The 19911-nt window shown below is 41.0% G+C and overlaps 1 protein-coding gene across 3 annotated transcripts in view; it reads right to left on the bottom strand.

Annotated features, from left to right (window-relative positions):
- Nucleotides 1-3074: 3074 nt before the first annotated feature.
- Nucleotides 3075-19911, bottom strand: part of ORC5 (origin recognition complex subunit 5) — an 89652-nt gene continuing 72815 nt past the window's right edge. For all 3 annotated transcript variants that reach the window (XM_062198885.1, XM_062198882.1, XM_062198881.1), the window contains 2 exons: nucleotides 12028-12140; nucleotides 3075-3854 (listed from right to left, as the gene is read on the bottom strand). In XM_062198885.1, coding sequence (XP_062054869.1) covers nucleotides 3809-3854; nucleotides 12028-12140 — 159 coding nt within the window. In that variant the 3' untranslated portion in view covers nucleotides 3075-3808. The remainder of the gene's footprint in view (nucleotides 3855-12027; nucleotides 12141-19911) is intronic.

Below are 19911 nucleotides of genomic sequence, written 5' to 3' on the forward strand. Positions count from 1 at the left end.
AATGCGAACAATTACAGTACATGATAGTGCGCGACTTCAGGTAGCAATGGAGTGGACTATTACAACTCTGATTGCACACATGCGTGGTTTCTGGATTTCATCTCCTACTTTTGAATCTGAATACTTAAAATGATAAGAGATCCATTATTCGTGGGCATGGTCTGTCATTTTTGCTTTTCTTTGCATAGCAGAGTGGAGTAACTATTGGGAGGCAGAGTAGGCTTCTAATTTCCACCTTAATTACCTGAATCAGTTGTTGCTTAACTCCATCCTTGGAGGTACACCACTAACTGTTCAGCCATCACACCTTCAGGGCAAATCGGAATCTTCAGTCACCTGCGCTCTGATTTCTTCCTCCGCTGTACTTCTGACTTTGCCACATGATCCTCTGAGAAGGAAGTAATGACATCTGCATAGGAATTAGAATCCAGGAGACCCCTGGGGTATTGTGCTCCTTTGAGTAACTCCAAAATTTTAAATTACTTTTTTTCTAGGTATAGTTAAATGTGGGGGCCAGCATTATGGCGTGGCAGATAAAGCCTCCACCTGCAATGCTAGCATCTCATAAGGGTGCCAGTTCAAGTCATGGCTGCTCCACTTCTAATCCAGCTCTCTGCTAATACTTCTGGGAAAACAGTGGAAGATGGCCCAAGTCCTTGGGCCCCTGCACCCACGTGGGAGACCTGGGAGAAGCTCCTGACTCCCCACTTAGGTCTGGCCCAGCCCTGACTGTTGTGTCCATTTGAGGAGTAAACCAGCAGACAGAAGACCTTTCTCTGTCTCTCCCTCTCTCTCTCTGTGACCTGTGTTTTCAGTATATAAAATAAACCTGAAAAAAAAAAAAGATTTGAATTCCCCAACTCACCTTTTTTCTAGGCCACAGACAAGTCTTTCCTGGTAGCAGCAGTGAACATTACTGAGCACTTCCCACGAGCCAAGCACCTTACTAGAGCTAGAGCAAGGTTCATCCACCTTTACATAACTGATATTACACCTGCTACAAAGAGTTTCATTGAAAAGAGCTGACAGAACCAAGGAGCAGAGGGAAGGCTCTCAGGAAAGCCGCTGGGAGGGGCTTCTTTAGCAGGAAAAAATTGTTGAAAGAAAGTAATCTGGAGGTCTTATACTCACGGGAAACTTTGTACAAGGTCCTTCAAGAAAAGTGTTTCTTGTGTGGTGGGAGAGCTGTTTTTCTGAAACCAGTCACAGATAACTCCAGCCACCTGGCCCTTGGCATGGCCTTGGCCCCAGCCTGCTTTTCTCCTGACTAATCAATGAAATTGTTCATGTCTCTCATTGTCACACCTGTTTCTAGCTTAAGCCACATTACCAGAGGGGCCCCCCGCTCTGACTCCTTTCATTAACTCTTGGACTAAAGGATTGTTACAGGGTGGATATTTTAATGTTTTTAGCAGCAACCCAGGTCCCTACTCTTTCCTACCTCATACTGAGTAAGACAACCAAAAATGTCTCCAGAAATTCCTAAATGTTCTCTGCAGGGCAATGTTCTCTGCCTCCAGGTGACAGCTAGCACTGCCTTAGGTATACTTAATCCTGTAAACAACTCAATGAGGTAAAGTGAGAACAGGAAGGGGCAGAGAAGCTAAAGAACTTGCCTGAGGCCGCACAGCCAGAGCAACATAGCTGCTATTTGATTAAGGCAGTGAGGCCCCAGAGCCTGTAGCCTTCACTGCTGCCCTGGCATCAAGACTCAGTCCCTGTGGGGGTTTTTTGGGATCAACGAGATGAGGCTTGGTGGATCAGAATCTTCTCTGGGGTTGCTGCGAAAGAACTGCTTTGTCAATGCAGAGCGGTCCAGGCACTTGAGAGGAAGAAGCAAGTGAAAGTAAGTTCTCTACCTATGAATTCCTGGCTCGTGGCAATCAAAAATATTTCTAAAACGGGAGACTGACTACATAGGAATAACCTGAAAACTCACGCCTTAATAGCGTTTTGCCTCTACCACCCAAGTCACTTTTAGATCAAGGAAGAATAGAAGCTGGACATTAAGTGCTTTCTCTCTTAACAGAAATATCTGGCCTGCCAGTCAGCATGATTCTCATCAGATTGCCTTTTGTAATTGGAGATTTATATCTTCCAATTAGAACGTGCCATTTGCAGATGACCCTTGTTGAAATGCTAATAGCCATGCTAAACTCTGTTAGTATTCATCTAAATAAATTAATCAAATTAGCTAGTGAGCCATTTAGCAAGTCATTAGGAAGCAAATTACAAAACAGGAAAGTTCTGAGGGCCAAGTTAGGGGGCAAGGGCAAGACACTGTGCACGGTGCCACACCTGGGACTGGTAACCAGGTATGGAGCAGTACAAAGAGCCAACGTGCCATGCAGGAGACAGATGAGCAGCAAAGAGGAGGAAGGACAGTCACCCACGGGACACCTGGCCTCTTCTCAGTCCTGCTCAGTCTCCAAGGTGACAACTGCTTTCCCCTCTGAAAACCCAGAGTTGTTCCTTCAAGATGTGGATGGGCCCTGTCCATCCAGGACAGGCTGCACAGCACCTGCACCTGCCTAACCAAACTGAGGGGCTGGAAACTTTCCCAGGTGGCACTGCTCTCCTTTGAGTCATCAGCTACCACAGGGCTTCCTGCTTTGATGACACAAGGGTTTCTGCATGCAGGAAACCTAACCCTGAACCCAGGCTACACGTGGTTTCTCCCTGGCCCTGACGTGGCCATTTTCTGTGAGGCAAGGAGGCAGAGGGAGGACACACTGTCCCTTGTTGTAGATCTGACCCTTTGGGCCAGAATTCTTTCCTTGCTGCCTTAAGGAGGAAGGGAAAAAGGAAGTTCATCCTCCTGTCTGTGGCTCCTTGCCTCTAGGTGAAAGCGGGCAGACAGCCACTTGTTTTCTCTAAACCAGACGATGTCAGACAAGAACTACACGGAAAGGATTCCTATCTGGGAGTGCCGATGGAGAATTTTTCTTCAAAATGGAATTAAGCAATAAAATACCAGCTACATTTACACCAGGCTGTTCAAAATAATTTTCAAGCATTTAAATGCTAATAGAAAACGTCAAAAATATAAACAGACAAGAAAATCAGAAACAAAGTTCACACTGGTATAATAAGAAAATACTTTATTGTGGAATTCTTAAAGGCCAACAATTGGACAAAGAAAACTTGTCTTGTTTGATAAAAAGCTAGGTTGGGTGGTTAACTGCCAGACTGACCAGAAAAACCTGACCCTGAACCAGTCTTAGAGATGGAAAGTCCGTCTACATCTCCACCAGCCACCCTGTCTTTTGAGAAAATCGGAGTGAAACGAGAAGCATACACAAGCTTGGATTTTAAAAAGAACTTGTATTTATATTTTGCAACTATGATCTTTTAAAACGGTGGCCTCAGGAAAACCTGCTCTGGCAAGCAACTGCAGAGGCTCCTGTGGAGAGGAAGTGAAAAGACTGGGCATATAAACAAGGGCTGCTGGCACGTTCAAAGCGCAGGGGATAGTTCACAGAGCAAAATGTAGGCCTAAGTAAATGGGTTTCAGGCAATTTCAGTGTTAAGATAACATCATTAAGACTAGAACAGATTGTGTGCAAACCCTGCTGTTTATAATTAACACGTTGCTTCCAAATACTCCAGGGTCCCTGGTAAATAGTCTTCTGCTCACGTCCACCCAGACCAATCAGAATATTTTCATCAGATTCCATGCTGGGCCAGCACCTGTTTGGACAAATCCAATAGAGCCAAAGAACTCCTTTCCCCGGCCAGCCAAGTCGTTGGACGAACACAGCTTGGCTTAGTCACTGTCACAGTGTCCATATGGCTTTGAAGCTTGTTTTCACAAGAAATCATACAAGTATTTTATTATGTCAAAGTTCACCGTCCTATAAACAAAAACAGATACTATGTTAGCATCCTCACCCCTAGATTGCTCAGCTTTGTGTGGTTCAGGGAAGCACGCGCAGAATCGTGCACAACTAAAGCCAACCGTTCCATAGTGCTACCAAATGCAGCCCTAGGGGACGGGCACTCATTTTTAAAAACGTCACTCAACACAGTTTCTTTAAAAAGTTAGTTTTTTGTTTGTACCATAAAGTTTGCTTTTCTAAAAGAGAAAAGTTAGAACCATCTTATGTTCTGTGTTTCAATTATTCTACAAAAAGCTTAGATTTCAATTTAAAGTTATTTTTTTGGTCTGATAACCAGAATAAAGTAATTAGAGATGCAAAAAGTATTTAAATCTCCTTTGCTTCCGAACATTGTTTATCTTCCAAAACACCTGTTTTCTCATTACAGAAACCATCGCTCATCTGTCCTCATTTGTAGTTTTCATTCTTTTCAGTCTTCTAGCACTGGCTGACCTGTGTTGTGTATTGTAACTAAATCTGTAGGATCCAAGAATACCATACAACAAACAGACGATGTGAATGTATATTTTTGTACTCTGAAGGCAAGCAGAATAAAACAGCAGAGAGAGAGAGACATATAATTATATTCTTTTCTTCAAACTCAATCTTCACTATAAATATTCAGACTAGGAGGTTTATTATTTGAATAAATGGTCAAAATAATTAGATATAATGATCTAGCAGTAAGTATAAAATATAAGCCTCAAGTATTCAATTCTGCAAAAATAATCATCCATGTGAGAACAGCCTTTTAAAGATTCACTAATTGCATGCTTTTTTTATTAAACCGTCATCAATTAATGTTTTTGTATCATTTTATAATATACTTTCTAAAAAAGTTTCTAAGTGAATGACTGACACACCAAATATTTTTTAAAATTTGAAATAGAACTATAGAATCTGCTTATGAAAATATGTTTGAAAATCACTCAGATGAGAGGTGCTGGCTATTGTGGTCCCTCATGTTGGACTGAAGAATTCCTTCTTTCATTATAACAGTTCTTCTCTGCAGAGTAGTAAACCTTCCAAATGGGACAGAAGCACTGCCAAAACAATCCTATTACCAACAGCAGCAGTAAAAGAACTAAAAATACTTATTAAAAAAAACCCCACTTTTGCATAAAGGCACAAAAGGTACGGTTATTAAATCATGAAGCTGTTTTATTTTTGTATTTCACTCCAATCTTGAGGCCCCTCCTTCAGCTCGCCATTTACTGACAAGTCCCCTCTAATAAGTAATTTTAAAGCATTAATTATGGGGACAGACATTTGGCCTAGTAGTTAAGATTCCCATGCCCCACACTGGAGTGTCTGGCTTCAATTCCTAGCTCTGGCTCCCAATTCCAGCTTCCTGCCATTGCAGACCTTGGGAGACAGAGGGTGATGGCTCAAGTGGTTGGGGTTCTGCTAGTTATGTAGAAGACCTACACTGAGTTCCTGGCTCCCAGCTTTAGCTCAGCCCTGAATTATAATAAATGAAAATTAAAACAGCTCAAAAAATGTTGAAGGAAAGATTCATTTATTTGAAAGGCAGAGCAACAGCAAGGAGGCAGGGAGGGAGAGAGAGTGAGTCTGTATTCCCCAAATGGCTGCCACAGCTGGGCCTGGGTGGCAGGGGCCCAAGGACATGGCTGTACTCTGCTGCCTTCCAGGCACATGGTCCTTTCCTCAGCTCCTTCCAGTGAAGATTCAACTCTACTGGGCCCTGGACAGTTGTGTCAGGTGAGGTCAGTGTCCTGTGCCAAAAGCTCTGTTCCTTGGAGATCACTCCACTTACCACTCTCTGGTTCCTCTTGTCACTGAACAACGTAGCTTCCAGATCAAAATTCCTTTCCATCCCAAGGCCTACACCAGCCTAGCAACTGCACCACACTCCTGTCTTTCTCACCTCCAGTGACTTTCTCTTCCACTCTCAGGATCACACACACACATGTTCTACCTCTAAAAACATGGATTGAGACATTTTACCCTCTGACCCCCAATTTCTGCCATTTACACTATTTGGAACACCTTGGGACAAAAAGTCCACAAACTTCTTCCCTTTTTCTCTGTCTACAAATATGTACTGAGTACGTTTATGTCAGGTATTGAACTATTAGTCCTCAACTGGCTTTACTTTCTTCTTGCTCCTCCAAGCTTAGTCTCTATCAACCATCATGGCAAGTGCTCACTGGCTAGCATTCACTGAACTCACCTGGAGAAAACCCAATGCTATGTGATTTCAACTGTAATTCTTTGGTCTCCCAGTATCTGGCACATGCAGTGTTACTGGAGAAGATCATAAGTCTTACAGAGGGTGCCCTTGTACATCCAAGGTCAAGAACCTCAGCACTCCAGCACATTGCTTTCCTTGTCAACACTTTCTTCCATTCCTCACAGCAGCTTTTCAAATATCCGATGTTTCTTTCACACTGCTACTAGCTCTGCCCTTCATCTCCTTTTTGCCTCCTTATTCACTGAGAAAACAGAAGTCAGTAGATCAGAACTCCTTCAACATTTTTGTCACCAAACATCCAAACTGTTCTACTTAAATTCATCTTTTTCTCATGACAATGAACGAGGACTCCCCTTTCTCATCTCGTAACTCATTTCCTAAGTCCCATGCTCACATAACATTTGAAAGATTTTGTGCTTTGACTTAATCTCTCTTCTGCATCATTAACTCACCTTCTCTATGCTCTTACCTATCAGCTCATTTCTTTAAAAAATATATAATAGCCCTCTCTCAACTGTGTAATCCTTTCTCCTTCCTTATGACAAAAAAGAAAAAAATCCTAGAATGTAGGCTCATGAGAGGATATAGCTATGTTATACCATTGCTGTATCTTCCCAAAGCTTTAGCACAGTGTTTGTTTATGCTGGACACTAAAATTATTGGCAAGTGAATAAAGGAAGGAAAAGCATTATCTCTATTCATTACATGTACTTTCTCATAAAACACTATGCAAATGTCTATAATCTGACTTACTTCTACCCCATCACTGGAAGAGTTGCTGGCAAAGTCACAAACGATGACTTTATCATTAAACCTGAGGATTCTGCTTGCTTTCTTGGTAGCACATGACTTCTTCTTCTTCTTCTTCTTCTTCTTTTTTTTTTTTTTTTTTGTTAAAGATTTTATTTATTTGACAGGTAGAGTTAGACAGAGAGAAAGGTCTTCCTTCCGTTGGTTCACCCCCAAAATGGCCACAACGGCAGGAGCAGTGCCAATCTGAAGCCAGGAGCCAGCTGCTGCTTCGGGTCTCCCATGAGGGTGCAGGGGCCCAAGCACTTGGGCCATCTTCTACTGCTTTCCCAGGCCATAGCAGAGAGCTGGATCGGAAGAGGAGCAGCCGGGGCTCGAACTCGTGCCCTATGGAATGCTGGCGCCGCAGGCCTACTGCGCCACAGCGCCAGTCCCAGTAGCACATGACTTTTTTTTTTTTTTCCTGAAAGGCATTGCAACAGACGGAGAGAGACAAGACATACACAGAGACAAAGAGCCCTGTGCGCTCGCTCACAATGTCTCAGCCAAAGTCAGGGCAGAGCTGGGGGCCAGGAACTGAACCCAGGTTTCCCACGGGTGGCAGAGATGCACCTACTTGAGCCATCGCCACTGCCTTCTAGGGTCTGTTATTAATATGAAGCTGTAATCAGGGGCTACAGAGCGTTTTAGCTCCTAGGCCAAACGCCCACTCTGTAAGTGACTTCTGACCATTACTCCCCTCAGGTATTTCTAGGTTTTTTCTTTTTGTATGTATAACTTTCTATCTTGTATAACTGCCTTCTTCACTTAAACTCATATCACGAGTAGTTTCCTGCAATTTTATCCATCTGGTTTGTGCCTGGTGATCCAATCATTCATTCTCTGCCAAAAATGGGTGGTGTGAGGCTGCCTTGCCTCTTCTTGGTGACCATCCTTGGGACGTCCTCCCTATATAAAGATTCAATTTATTTATTTATTTATTTTTGACAGGCAGAGTGGATAGTGAGAGAGAGAGACAGAGAGAAAGGTCTTCCTTTTTGCCGTTGGTTCACCCTCCAATGGCCACTGCGGCCGGTGCATCATGCTGATCTGAAGCCAGGAGCCAGGTGCCTCTCCTGGTCTCCCATGTGGGTGCAGGGCCCAAGGACTTGGGCCATCCTCCACTGCCTTCCCGGGCCATAGCAGAGAGCTGGCCTGGAAGAGGGGCAACCGGGATAGAATCCAGCGCCCCAACCGGGACTAGAACCCGGTGTGCCGGCGCCACAAGGCGGAGGATTAGCCTGTTAAGCCACGGCGCCAGCCAAAGACTCAATTTAGAATGAGACTATCTCCTTATCTCTCTTCTTCCTGGTGCCCTGTAAAACAAACCCACATAGTTTTGCTTCATCTGAAATGTTACTGCTTCTCACTGTAGGAAAATATGTCCTATTTATTTTTTTAACACATACTAAGTTTAAAGCATCGTGCTAGGCTTGAGGATAAAGTAGTGACAAACACAAATGCAGTCTGCACTTTGTGCTTCCTGGCCTCATGTTTTAGAAAGAAAGATAAATTCTAATTATTCAGTTAATTAAATAATTAAATAAGTGATGCATACCATGAAGAACAAAATGGAAACTTCCTAATTGTATGTGTTGAGAGTGGTGGCAATGGTGGTCTTGGTATGTTTGACAGGCTTCCTAAAGGAACACTCCCACTGAAATCTCAGTGTTCTCTAACAGCTAGATGAAAGAATGAGAAGCTGGAGAATGCGCATACGCACCATGCTAGCATGCAAACCACAACTGAAAACCTGAAATGAGCCAGCGTAGTTGAAGCGCAAACTCCGAGAGGAGAACGCACATGTGCAACGTGGCTGGGCACACAGGTGGGGTTCAGTTCACTTTGGCGTTGCAGGGTTTTAAAGATTCTGGTCTTTATCCCAAGAATACTAGGAAATCACTGAAGACTTTTAAGTAGAAAGGTGACATTAAATTTTTTTATGATCATTCTGGTATACAATGAACGATAAATTATAGGGGGATAAGAGTGGATAGGTGACCAAATAGGAGACTGCTAGAGAAGAGAGGATGGTGGCTTGGTCTACCAGGTGGTAAAAGTACAAATGATAAAAAAGAATGAATCTGTGATACACAGGAGTGACTAATGATTGATATTGGGAGTATGGGAGACAGAAAAGTCAAGAAGGACTCCCAGGTTTCAGGCTTGTGCAACATGGCGGATTGCCACGCTCTTCACTGAAATGGAACACTGGAAGGAAGAAAGATCTTTCCCTTCTCCTGTGTGTAGAAGCAGGGATTAGAATCCCTGATTTCAGTTTTGGAAACATATTGATATAGCTGGGAAACATTCAATAAAGGTCAAGAATATTATTTTTAAAAGTCTGGCCTTTAAAAATAGGGGTTATTAATATTCAGATGGTTGTTGGAAGTCATGGTGTAGCTAAACTTGACTAGTAAAAGGTACAACAAGAGAAAAGAGCTGAGGACAAAGCCTCAGGCATAGTTATATTTAAAGGTCAAATGGAAAGGAAAATTTGGTAAATGAGCCTTAGTCAAAACTGCCAGAGAATAAAGAGGAAAGCCCAAGGATGATGGAATCTTGGGCTCTGTGAAGGAGGAAGAAGGGTGGGAGCATAGCAGGAGGTAGGGGTGGGTGGGAAGTGTCACTATGTCCTTAAATCTATGTATATGAAGCACATGAAATCTGTATACCTTAAATAAAATTTAAGAAAAAAAGAAAGAAAGAAACAGAGGGTGGTCAACTAGTATCACTATGCCCCTAAATCTGTATATATGAAACACATGAAATTTGTATACCTTAAATAAAATTAAAAAAAAAAAAAAAAAAAAGAAACAGGGTGGTCAACTGTGTTGGATGCCATGGAGACAACAAACAGCCAGAGACCAAGGGAGGTTCAGGGGAAGAGGAGATGCAATTCACAGTATACGTGGATGAATCCACCTGAGATCCTGAGATCTTGGGTCCTGCTCTACTGAAAAGGGACAGATAGAGAAGATGAGTGCTAAGCAGGTAGCTGAATGACTTCAACTGATGCTTTCAACTCTGTTCTGTGAAACTGAGGAAGGATGAACAGCGTGAAGTAGATTTGTAGCTGGAAGAGAGTCAACGACCTAGGTGGAAAATAGGTTTGTGAACCATGTGTTCTGTCCTTCAATACATGAGGTTGACAGGGATGCCAGGCTGGTAGGAGACAATCTCTCATAAGGAAAATACAGAAACAGAGCCAGCTTGCATGAGTCTTCAAGAAACCCACAGTTTACAAGCTGGGGGTAGTAAAAGTCTCGAACTAGCAACAAGAAGCAAGCATGTTGCTGGAATGACCTCTAACTCAGACACTGAGGTTTGAGAAAAGCAGTGGTTACCATGAGCGAGAACTCAATGGGAAGTGATATTCTCAGGGACGACTCAGGATTTAGTTCAATGAGGAAGACCATGAGAAGATGATGGAAGAATATGGGAGGCCAGTCAGCAGAAATGGAATACCATGGGGGCGAAAGAGTGGATGAGGGAAGATGAGGGAAGAAGGGGTTGCTTATTCTCTGTATACTGCCCATGGAAAGCAGGCAGGAGGAAAGAAAACGAAGGAAAGGACGTTGACAAAGTTCCCAGATTCTATGACAAAATTCCAGGTCTACAGTTCCTCTTTCCTCTGAGGGGTAAATGGAAGGGCATGTCTCCAGATGAGTCTAACATCACTGTGATGCTCTGGATGGGGTGACACCAATTTCAGTTTGCTTCAGTGGATCTTCACTAAGCATACAGGGACCCATATGTGTTCCCCATATGTGCTCTGTGCACAGTAATGTTGGGGCATGACCCAACACATTCAGAGTAGAGGCAACAACTTCTGAAGAAAATGGGCTTCATTCCAAAGTTATGCTTCAGATAAAGGCTCTTAGACAGAGGTTCCAATATCATTATTTAGAAAAGCAAAGTTATGGCTTTACGAATATACTGATACATCCCAAAAAGGTTTCTTTTCAGTAACCTGTGTGTAACAATTTGCCCTTTTTTATTACAATGAAACATTAAAATCCTCCTTCAGTCTTCAGTCTATATGTCATGGAAATTTGGCAAATACCCACACTGGCATTATGGGATTTTCAAATTCAGAAGAGATTTCAGGACAGAGCTGCTGCCTGTGCAGCACATTAAACCCTGTTTTTAGGCTCAACAAATACTGTTTCATGCCTGTATATTATCAACTTCGAAAGATACGGAAATACTTTCATGATTCATTTTAAAAGGATGCTAAAATGAAATCTTTATATTCAAAAAAGTTTGGAGCACACTGTCTTCTGGACTGTCTTGTTCCACCCAGGAATCAACACTCGTGTGACATCTGCTAGCACAGTCTTTAACAGATCAGTGCCCAGTTGTGACCATTCACATAAACGCCGTGAACACTCTGAAGCAACTCACTGCATGTTCAGACAGCTCTCATTTGGACAGCCATCTTTCCTCTCCACATCGCCTCGTGCTCTAGGATTACTTACACACAGTGTCACTTGTTGTGCACGTGACAGCCCCTGAATACCTGAGAGAGTTAACATGTCCTCCCTAGGGCTTTTCTCCCACCCTTCATATTTCAGTCAGAGATGTAGCACAGTTACTTATCCCACCACTCTTTGTGTCCCTTCAGCACAGAGGCATTTGTCAATTCCTTTCCTAAAACTCGAAACAGCACAGCACACCAGATTTGATGTGTCTACGGTAACACGGAGTAGAATGATTATATCCCTTGAACAAGACACTACACATTTCCATCAATATTACCTAAGTTAGGATTTTTAAGACCTTGTAGTCAGCTAAAACATTTAGGATCTCGGCCAAATCTCTCCCATCTTGTTTCAGTACAGAAGACTTTTTCTGCAGCCAACTGTCTGCTACTATAGGGGCCATTACTCCAGTCTGTTAAAGTCTCCTAGAATCTGTATTTTTGCCATCTAGCATATTAGCTATTTCTTTTAACTTTATGTCCCTGATAAATTTTATGAGAGGGTCCATTCTACAGTGAAACTTATCTACTCTGGTACTTACATGACCTTTTCTTCTCTAAATGATTAATGATATTATATTAGGAAAAAAAGTAATATTTGTATTTAGTGTATCACTTACAAAAATCAAGACATTTTACATTACCAATCATTCAATTCTTACCTTGCAATTGCTCTGATGAAGTCTAGAGATACTGTGCATTTGTATTTGGGCCCATCAAGCTGATCATCATGGCCAACCAGGGTTAACAGCTGAAGGGTCACCAGAGAGGTAATCTGAAAACATGAGAACATTTTTATAAGAAACTTTTAAAATGAGACTACATCATGTCCTTGTTTCTGAAACATTTTTAGTACCTTTGACAAAGATATGTAACTGAATCCACAAAAATATCTGCAAAGAACATGACTACTTTGAAATCTGTATGTACAAATTTGTACTTATGTTTAAAGTCCTTTCATACTATTTGTTGAACTCTTTACTTAGTATACAGTTAATAGTCTATGTATAAAGTTAATTGAAACTAGATCTTAGTAGAAAATAAGAATGGGAATAGAAGAGGGAAGAGGAAGAAGGGTGGGAGTGTGGGCAGGATTGGAGGAGTCACTGTGTTCCTAAAAGTGTATTTGTGAAATGCATGAGGTTTGTATACCTTAAATAAAAGGTTTCTGGGAAAACAAAAATAAAGTCCTAGTTCAACAAATGAATTAAACTGTCAGTCAGTCCTTAAGGATTCCAGTTGAGACAGCCTTGTTTCATTAATAACTCAGACATGACTGATAAACCTTTAAAAACTACAAATGTTATCAGGAAACATTGAATTCTGTCTATAATCAACATCTCAGAGTTTCTACTGGAATACCTCAGAATATCCCATCTATACTTACTTAAGGAATCTAGAACTTAAAATGTGGATCTCGGTCTTTTTCAGAGTTGGGTGGCTGGCTGGGTGACAAATAAGAATTGCACCCCTGAGGCCTGAGCTCAGTTTTTCTTTAAACACTTATTGTTCAGGAACTTACGGAAACACCAGAACAATTAATGCTGAAAAAACCATGCTTCAGTAGGTCAAACCAGAGAACCAAATAACTCCATACAGTAGTAAGTGCTGTGAAACCCAAGAAACAAAGTTGATCTGAGAGCTTACTCTGAATAGGCCATTGTCTTCTCCCAGTTTCTTATTTTTAACTGTTAGAGACCAGCAGGGAAAGGCACCAGTAATGTCAAAAGAAATTTGGAGACTTAACAACCTATAACTGCTGTATGGCAATATAAAGGATTTAATACACCTCTTAAGGAATTAATATACCCACTTACTATGGTACTAATACTTTGTGGATACTAAATAAATACTATATGAATAATAAAAAATAATAGTATTGACTACTTGGTACTAAGTTCTCTATATACATTATCACATATATTCCTCCTGGCCCTATGAGGTGGACATTATTATACCCATTTTACAGATAAGCCTTAGGAAAGTTAAATCACTCCCCAGACCCCAGAGCTAGTAGGTGGCTTAATAAGAATCAAAAGCTAGAGTTCATGCACATCCTACTGTGTTTACGTGGACTCTATGACATTTTCCATGACAATTTTAAAGAGAAAACTGTCATGTATCATTCATTCAGTTGTCATTACTTGACTAACAAGTTAAAAAGGGTGAACAGATGGTAACTTTTATATTTATATAGAGAAAATACTATACTTAGTAAATACAAAGCATTATTTCAAAAAGAAAAGTGGCTCAGGTTCATATCAAATTATGAAGTTTTGTGTTCAAAAGGCTACTTTAGTTTCCAATTCAATAATCAATTTCAATCCAATCAACTAATTGTATTACATCTCACAGCATTTTTTTAGAATCCTCTCTGTATGTGGATAAGAGTATATGCTTTGCAGCTGTTGCGTGTTCTGTTCTGTATGTGTCTATTAGATCAAGCTCTGTGCTGTTCAAATCTTTTATGAAGGTATTTCAAAAAGATTGTGGAAATGGTTCTTTTGTCTGAAAGGTTTTTATATCAAATAGATGCATAGGTTTTTCATAATATGCATTTCCACAAAGTGTTTGAAGAACCCTGGTATATGCCATTTAAAAAAATCTACTTTATCTATCAAAACTGAGAGAAAAACTAAAATTCTCCCACTTTAAAGATTTATTTATTTATTTGAAAGGCAGAGTTACAGAGTGGCAGAAGCAGAACGAGAGCGAGAGGGAGGGAAAGAGAGGTCTTCCATCCACGGTTCACTCCCCCACTCCAGATGGCCGCAATGGCTGGAGCTGTGCCAATCTGAAGCCAGGAGCTTCTTCCAGGTCTCCCACGTGGGTGCAGAGGCCCAAGAACTTGGGCCATCTTCCACTGCTTTCCCAGGCCATAGCAGAGAGCTGGATCAGAAGTGGAGCAGCTGGGACTCGAACTGGAGCCCACTTAAATGATCTGGGATGCCGGCACTGCAGGCAGCGGCTTTACCCACTACTCCAACTCAGCAGAAAGCAAGTGTACCACCTCCAATAGCTTATCTCTAGGAAACGAGGTGGATGGGACAAGCATTCCCTCTGACTTATCCACCTGCTTGTTTAGTATCTTGCAGTTTGCCTCTTGGCCTGCAAAGCCTAAAATCTCTACTGTATGGCCTTTTGTGGCAAAAGTTTCCTGATTCCTGCATTGGAGACTGTGAGATTCAAATGATTAATCTAACCAATGTGGAAACAGATGTTCAGTCACTGCCAAGGGATGGCAATTAAGTTCCTTGAGTAGGATTTAGGTCTCCTATCTACAACTTCAAAACTTCTGAAAAACATACCTGAACTGTGATCAGAGGTACACAATAAACAACAACAACAACAACAACAAAAAAAAAAAACAAAAACCCCTTATACCCAAAAAGGCTGTTTATTAGGAGAATCAAAATGATCCATAAACAGTCATGAAGGTAGGAGTCAAAGAAAGACCCGCAGTATTGCTTCCAGAACTAAGACAAAGGACTCCTCACTCACTCACTCACTCACTCGGAAATCTGGTCCATGCTAAATGTTCCTGCCCACTGTGGAAGTGAGAGTTGCCTGGTCATCACTCAAGTTGTTAATTAAGATCATCCAATTATTTCCTTCCTGTTCCCACCCTGGGCCTGTTCTGATTCCATGTTTCATATTCTGATTTCAGAAAAAAGAGAATATAGCGTAAGATAAAAAATAAGCAAATTTAGGAAAATCAATCTTCTACCACATACAAGCAGTAGACTTCAGAAAAGTCACTTAAATAATCTGGGTCTCAATTTTCAAAACTAAAACCTGGAATAATAATAATACATCAGCCATGCACAAATGTCATAAGTACTTATGAGATACTAAAAGCGAACACCACAAAACTGTAAGAACCAATAAAGAATTTCAGTAAAGTTGCAGCATACAAAAATCAACATAGAAGAGTTAGATGTATGCCTACACACGAAGAATGAAGTATTAGGTCTGGCTCTGTGGCACAGCAGGGAAACCTGCTGCCTGTAGCACCAGCATCCCATATGAGTTCTGGTTGTTCTACTTCAGCTCCAGCTCCCTACAAATGTGCCTGTGAAGGCAGTGGAATATGGCCCAACTCATTGGGCCCCTGCATCCACATGGGAGACCCAGAAGAAGTTCCTGGTTCCTGGTTTCAGATCAACCCAGCTCCAGCCTTGCGGCTATTTGGGGAATGAACCACCAGATGAAAGATCTCTCTCTCTCTCTCTGTGTCTCTCTCTCTTTTTTTTATTTGACAGGCAGACTTAGATAGTGAGAGAGAGACAGAGAGAAAGGTCTTCCTTCCATTGGTTCACCCCCCAAATGGCCACTACGGCTGGCGCTGCACCAATCCAAAGCCAGGAGCCAGTGCTTCTTCCTGGTCTCCCATGAGGGTGCAGGGGCCCAAGCACTTGGGCCATCCTCCACTGCCCTCCCAGGCCACAGCAGAGAGATGGACTGGAAGAGGAGCAACCAGGACTGGAACCCAGTGCCCACATGGGATGCCGGTGCGGCAGGCGGAGGATTAACCAAGGCGCCGGCCCCTCTCTCTGTGTCTCTCCCTCTCTATCTCTTTAACTCTGCCTTCAAATATATAGGCAAATCTTAAAAAAAAAAAGAATGAACTATCTGAAAAAGAAATTTAAAAACATTCCTTTACAAAAGTATCAACAAGAATACGTAGGAATAAATTTAACCACAGAAGTGAAAGATCTCCACAATGAAAACTAAAAACACAAATAAAAGAAAGTCAAGCAGCTATAAAGAATGGAAAGATAAATATGTTCATGCATTGGAAGAAAATGGTTAAAATGTGCATACTACTCGAAGTGATCTAGAGATCCAATTTAATTCTTACCAAAATGTCAATGGCATTTTTCACAGAAATAGAAAAATAAATCATAAACTTCACATGGAACCATTAAAGCTCCCAAATAGCCAGAGCTATCTTGGAAAAGAAGAAAGATGGAGGAATCACGTTTCCTGATTTCAAATTATATTACAAAGAATCAGTAACCAAAACAGAAAGGAACTGGCATAAAAACAGACTCACAGATCAATGGAACAATATAAAGTCCAGAAATAAAGCTACACATATATAGTCAACTAATCTTTCACGAAAGTGCCAAAAATAGATGATGAAGAAATCAGACTCTTCAACAAATGGTACTGGAAAAACTGGATACCCACAGGCAAATAAATGAAGCTAGAACTTTTCCTTTCATAAGAAACATTATTAGCAATGAATTGAAAACTTAAATGTAAGACATGAAAGCATCAACGTCTTAGACAAAAACACAGGAAACAGCTATTTCACATCACTACTGGCAATGATTTTGTTGGACATGGCACGGAAAACACAGGCAACAAAAGTGAGACTATCTCAAACTCAACAGCACACTCTGCCCGGAACTGGAAACAATGAAATGATAAGACACCCTTATGGAATGGGAGGAAAAACCAGGTAAGTCAAACAAGACAGACAAGATAAGTATAAACAAAATCATGTTAGTAATTATATTAAAAGTGAACTAACTAAATTCTTCAAATAAAACACAAAGGCTGACTGAAAAAACAAATCCAACCACACACTGTGCTGAAGAGACACCTCTCCAACAGAAGCACACAGGAAAGTCCAAAGTCAAAGGACGGCAGGAGACAGGTCAAGCAAGGCAGTCGCCCTTCACGCTTACAGGCTCCACACTGCACATCCAACCAAGCACAGCACAAAAGTACTTGGGGGGAAAAATGTACACTGCATAGGCACAGACTTTTTCTTGTTATTCTCTAACTATATGATATAATAACTATATAGCATTTCCCACTGTAATCTAGAGATGCTCTAAAGTACAGGAGAGTTTGTACATGTTACATGCAGATTCTACACCACTTTGAGGCTTGAGCATCCATGGATTCTGGAATATGCTAGACTGACTGTACTAAAAGAGAAATGAAGGTACATTAATCAGGAAAAAAAAGACTAAAAAAAAGATTTCACTGATAATGATAAAAAGCAGGCCCTGAGTTCACATCTCTTCCAAGATTCATTGCTTGAGACCTGTACGAGGAAAGGAGACAGAGAACAGGCTCGGCAACTGCAGGATAATGAGGTCTGTAGGGGAGAGTAAATATTACTGAAAGCCCAGGTAATGTAAACTCTGCATCATTTCCCGTTTGGAAACACACAGAAATCTACAATGAGAGTAGACCTGAAATTTTAATAAATAGGGAAATACTTAGAAAAGAGTTTTAACACAGTCTCTCTATAGCTAGCTATATTAACTTCAACCTTTTGTATTAGTAACAGTCATTTGAAAATCATATACTAAGTTCCCATTATTATTAAAGGCAGATCTCCTTAGTCTTTCTTGTAACACAGAAAAAAGGCATTAATTACCTTTTACTTTGCCACTGGCATTTCCTTTTATTTCTTATAACTTCCACTTTCTGATTCAAATACTCTCACATATTAAATTAGCTTCTTTAATCTAAATCGGATGTTAAATTATTCTTCCACAACTTTTTGTCAGAGAAATACAAAATGTCTTTTTTTTTTTTTTTTTTTTTTTTTTAAGATTTACTATCTTCCACTGCTTTTCCCAGACCATTTGCAGAGAACTGGATTGCAAGTAGAACAGCTGGGACATGAACCGGCCCCCATATGGGATGCTGGCATCACAGGCAGGCAGTGGCTTTACCCGCTACACTACAACGCCACTACAACGCCGGCCCCACAGGATGTCTTTAGTTAAAAGTTAATAGTTCAAGAATATTTTCAGATACCTTATAGTTTTATTATTTTGCCACATTAGTTACAACAAGTATACACATTGGGGCTGGCGCTGTGGCGCAGCGGGTTAACATGCTGGCTTGAAGTGCTGGCATCCCATATGGCTGCCGGTTCGGGCCCTGGCTGCTCCACTTCCGATTCAGCTCTCTGTGATGGCCTGGGAAAGCTGTAGAAGATGGCCCAAGTCCTTGGGCCCCTGCACCCACATGGGAGATCCGGAAGAAGCTTCTGGCTCCTTGTTTGGGATTGGCACAGCTCCGGCTGTTGTGGCCAACTGGGGAATGAACCATCAGATGGAAGACCTCTCTCTCTCTCTGCCTCTCCTCTCTCTGTGTAACTCTGACTTTCAAATAAATAAATATATCTTAAAAAAACACACACACAAAAATATACACAGTAAAAAAGTTGAAACAAATAGTCCCTCAAAGTCACTTTCAGCTCTACAAGGAATCCATGGCTAAATTAATCACCTAAGATTGAGCAAAGGATATGGTATCACTTCAAGATACAGCAGCCAAGAGGTACTTCCAGAATATTAAGTTTTTTTTGGGGGGCTAACTTAGTAAAAGCTAATATACAAAAAATGAAACTAAAGAAAGCGAATTAAATCATAAATTGGGTTGTGGTTTTTCAAATTAATAAAAACCTACTCACTCAGAGGCCTTTTATTCTTTGGCCTTATCATATGAAAATCACTCTAAAATGCAATCGACATAGTTCAGGAGAACCTATATCACATGAAGCAGTGTATAAATGTACTGCCAGGCCGGTGCTGTGGCACAGCAGATTAAGCTGCTGCCTGCAGTGCCAGCATCCCCTATGGGCTCTGGGCTTCAGCCTGTTGCAGACATCTGGGGAGTGAACCAGCAGATGGGAGATTTCTCTTTGTCTTGGTCTCTCCTTCTCTCTCTCTCTTTGTGTAACTCTTGCCTTTCAAATAAACAAATCAATATTTTTAAAAAATTACTGAACTTTAAAAGTATTTCTCAGTTTATTAAAATATGACTGGAGTAGAATTGAAAAAATCAAATACAAAGATTAATTTGAGCGTCAGTATTTTAAATCTCAAACACATTACTTATACAACTGTACTAAATGAAAACATCTGAATACAAATGAAACTTCAAAAATTATTTCCATGTGTACATAAATACAAGCATATCTACCTTCTTCTCCATTATCTAATTTTTATTTCCAATACCATACCCCTGAAGTTCTTCAAGTCTTACTCTAAGTACTGCACATTCAAAGATGAGTAGAATCATGAAAGTAACCTCAGATCTCCAGACTAGCATTAACACCTAAGTACTGTGACATGGTCAGGGTGGAATGACAGAAGTCTCTAGACAGTTACGGTACACAGATTCATAGCGGTGTCTCAGTTTGCATGTGTGCGAGGCAATGCAAAAACGAAGAGTGGAACCAGCCTTTACCACCCAGCTGCTAATGATTCAGAGAAGAGACACACCAGTCATTCCTATTATTAGGTCTCCAAATGCAGAAAGTGATTTATACAGTCTCTAGCTGTAGCAAAGAAGGATAAATTAGAACATTTTTGTAGCAAATAATTTAAGATTATCTTTGTTGGGAAAATGCTCTCTAAATAATAGTTGTAAAATATACTTGAATACTCTGATCCTTTTTAGCACTGTCTCATTTACGAAAAGCTTCTTATTCAATCGAGCTTTTAATTATCCTGCAGCATATTTCATAAACAAACACCAAAGAGTCTAGACAGAAGGTCAGGGAAAAA

Source organism: Lepus europaeus, chromosome 1 (assembly GCF_033115175.1).
Source record: "Lepus europaeus isolate LE1 chromosome 1, mLepTim1.pri, whole genome shotgun sequence".
Classification (NCBI taxonomy): Eukaryota; Metazoa; Chordata; class Mammalia; order Lagomorpha; family Leporidae; genus Lepus; species Lepus europaeus.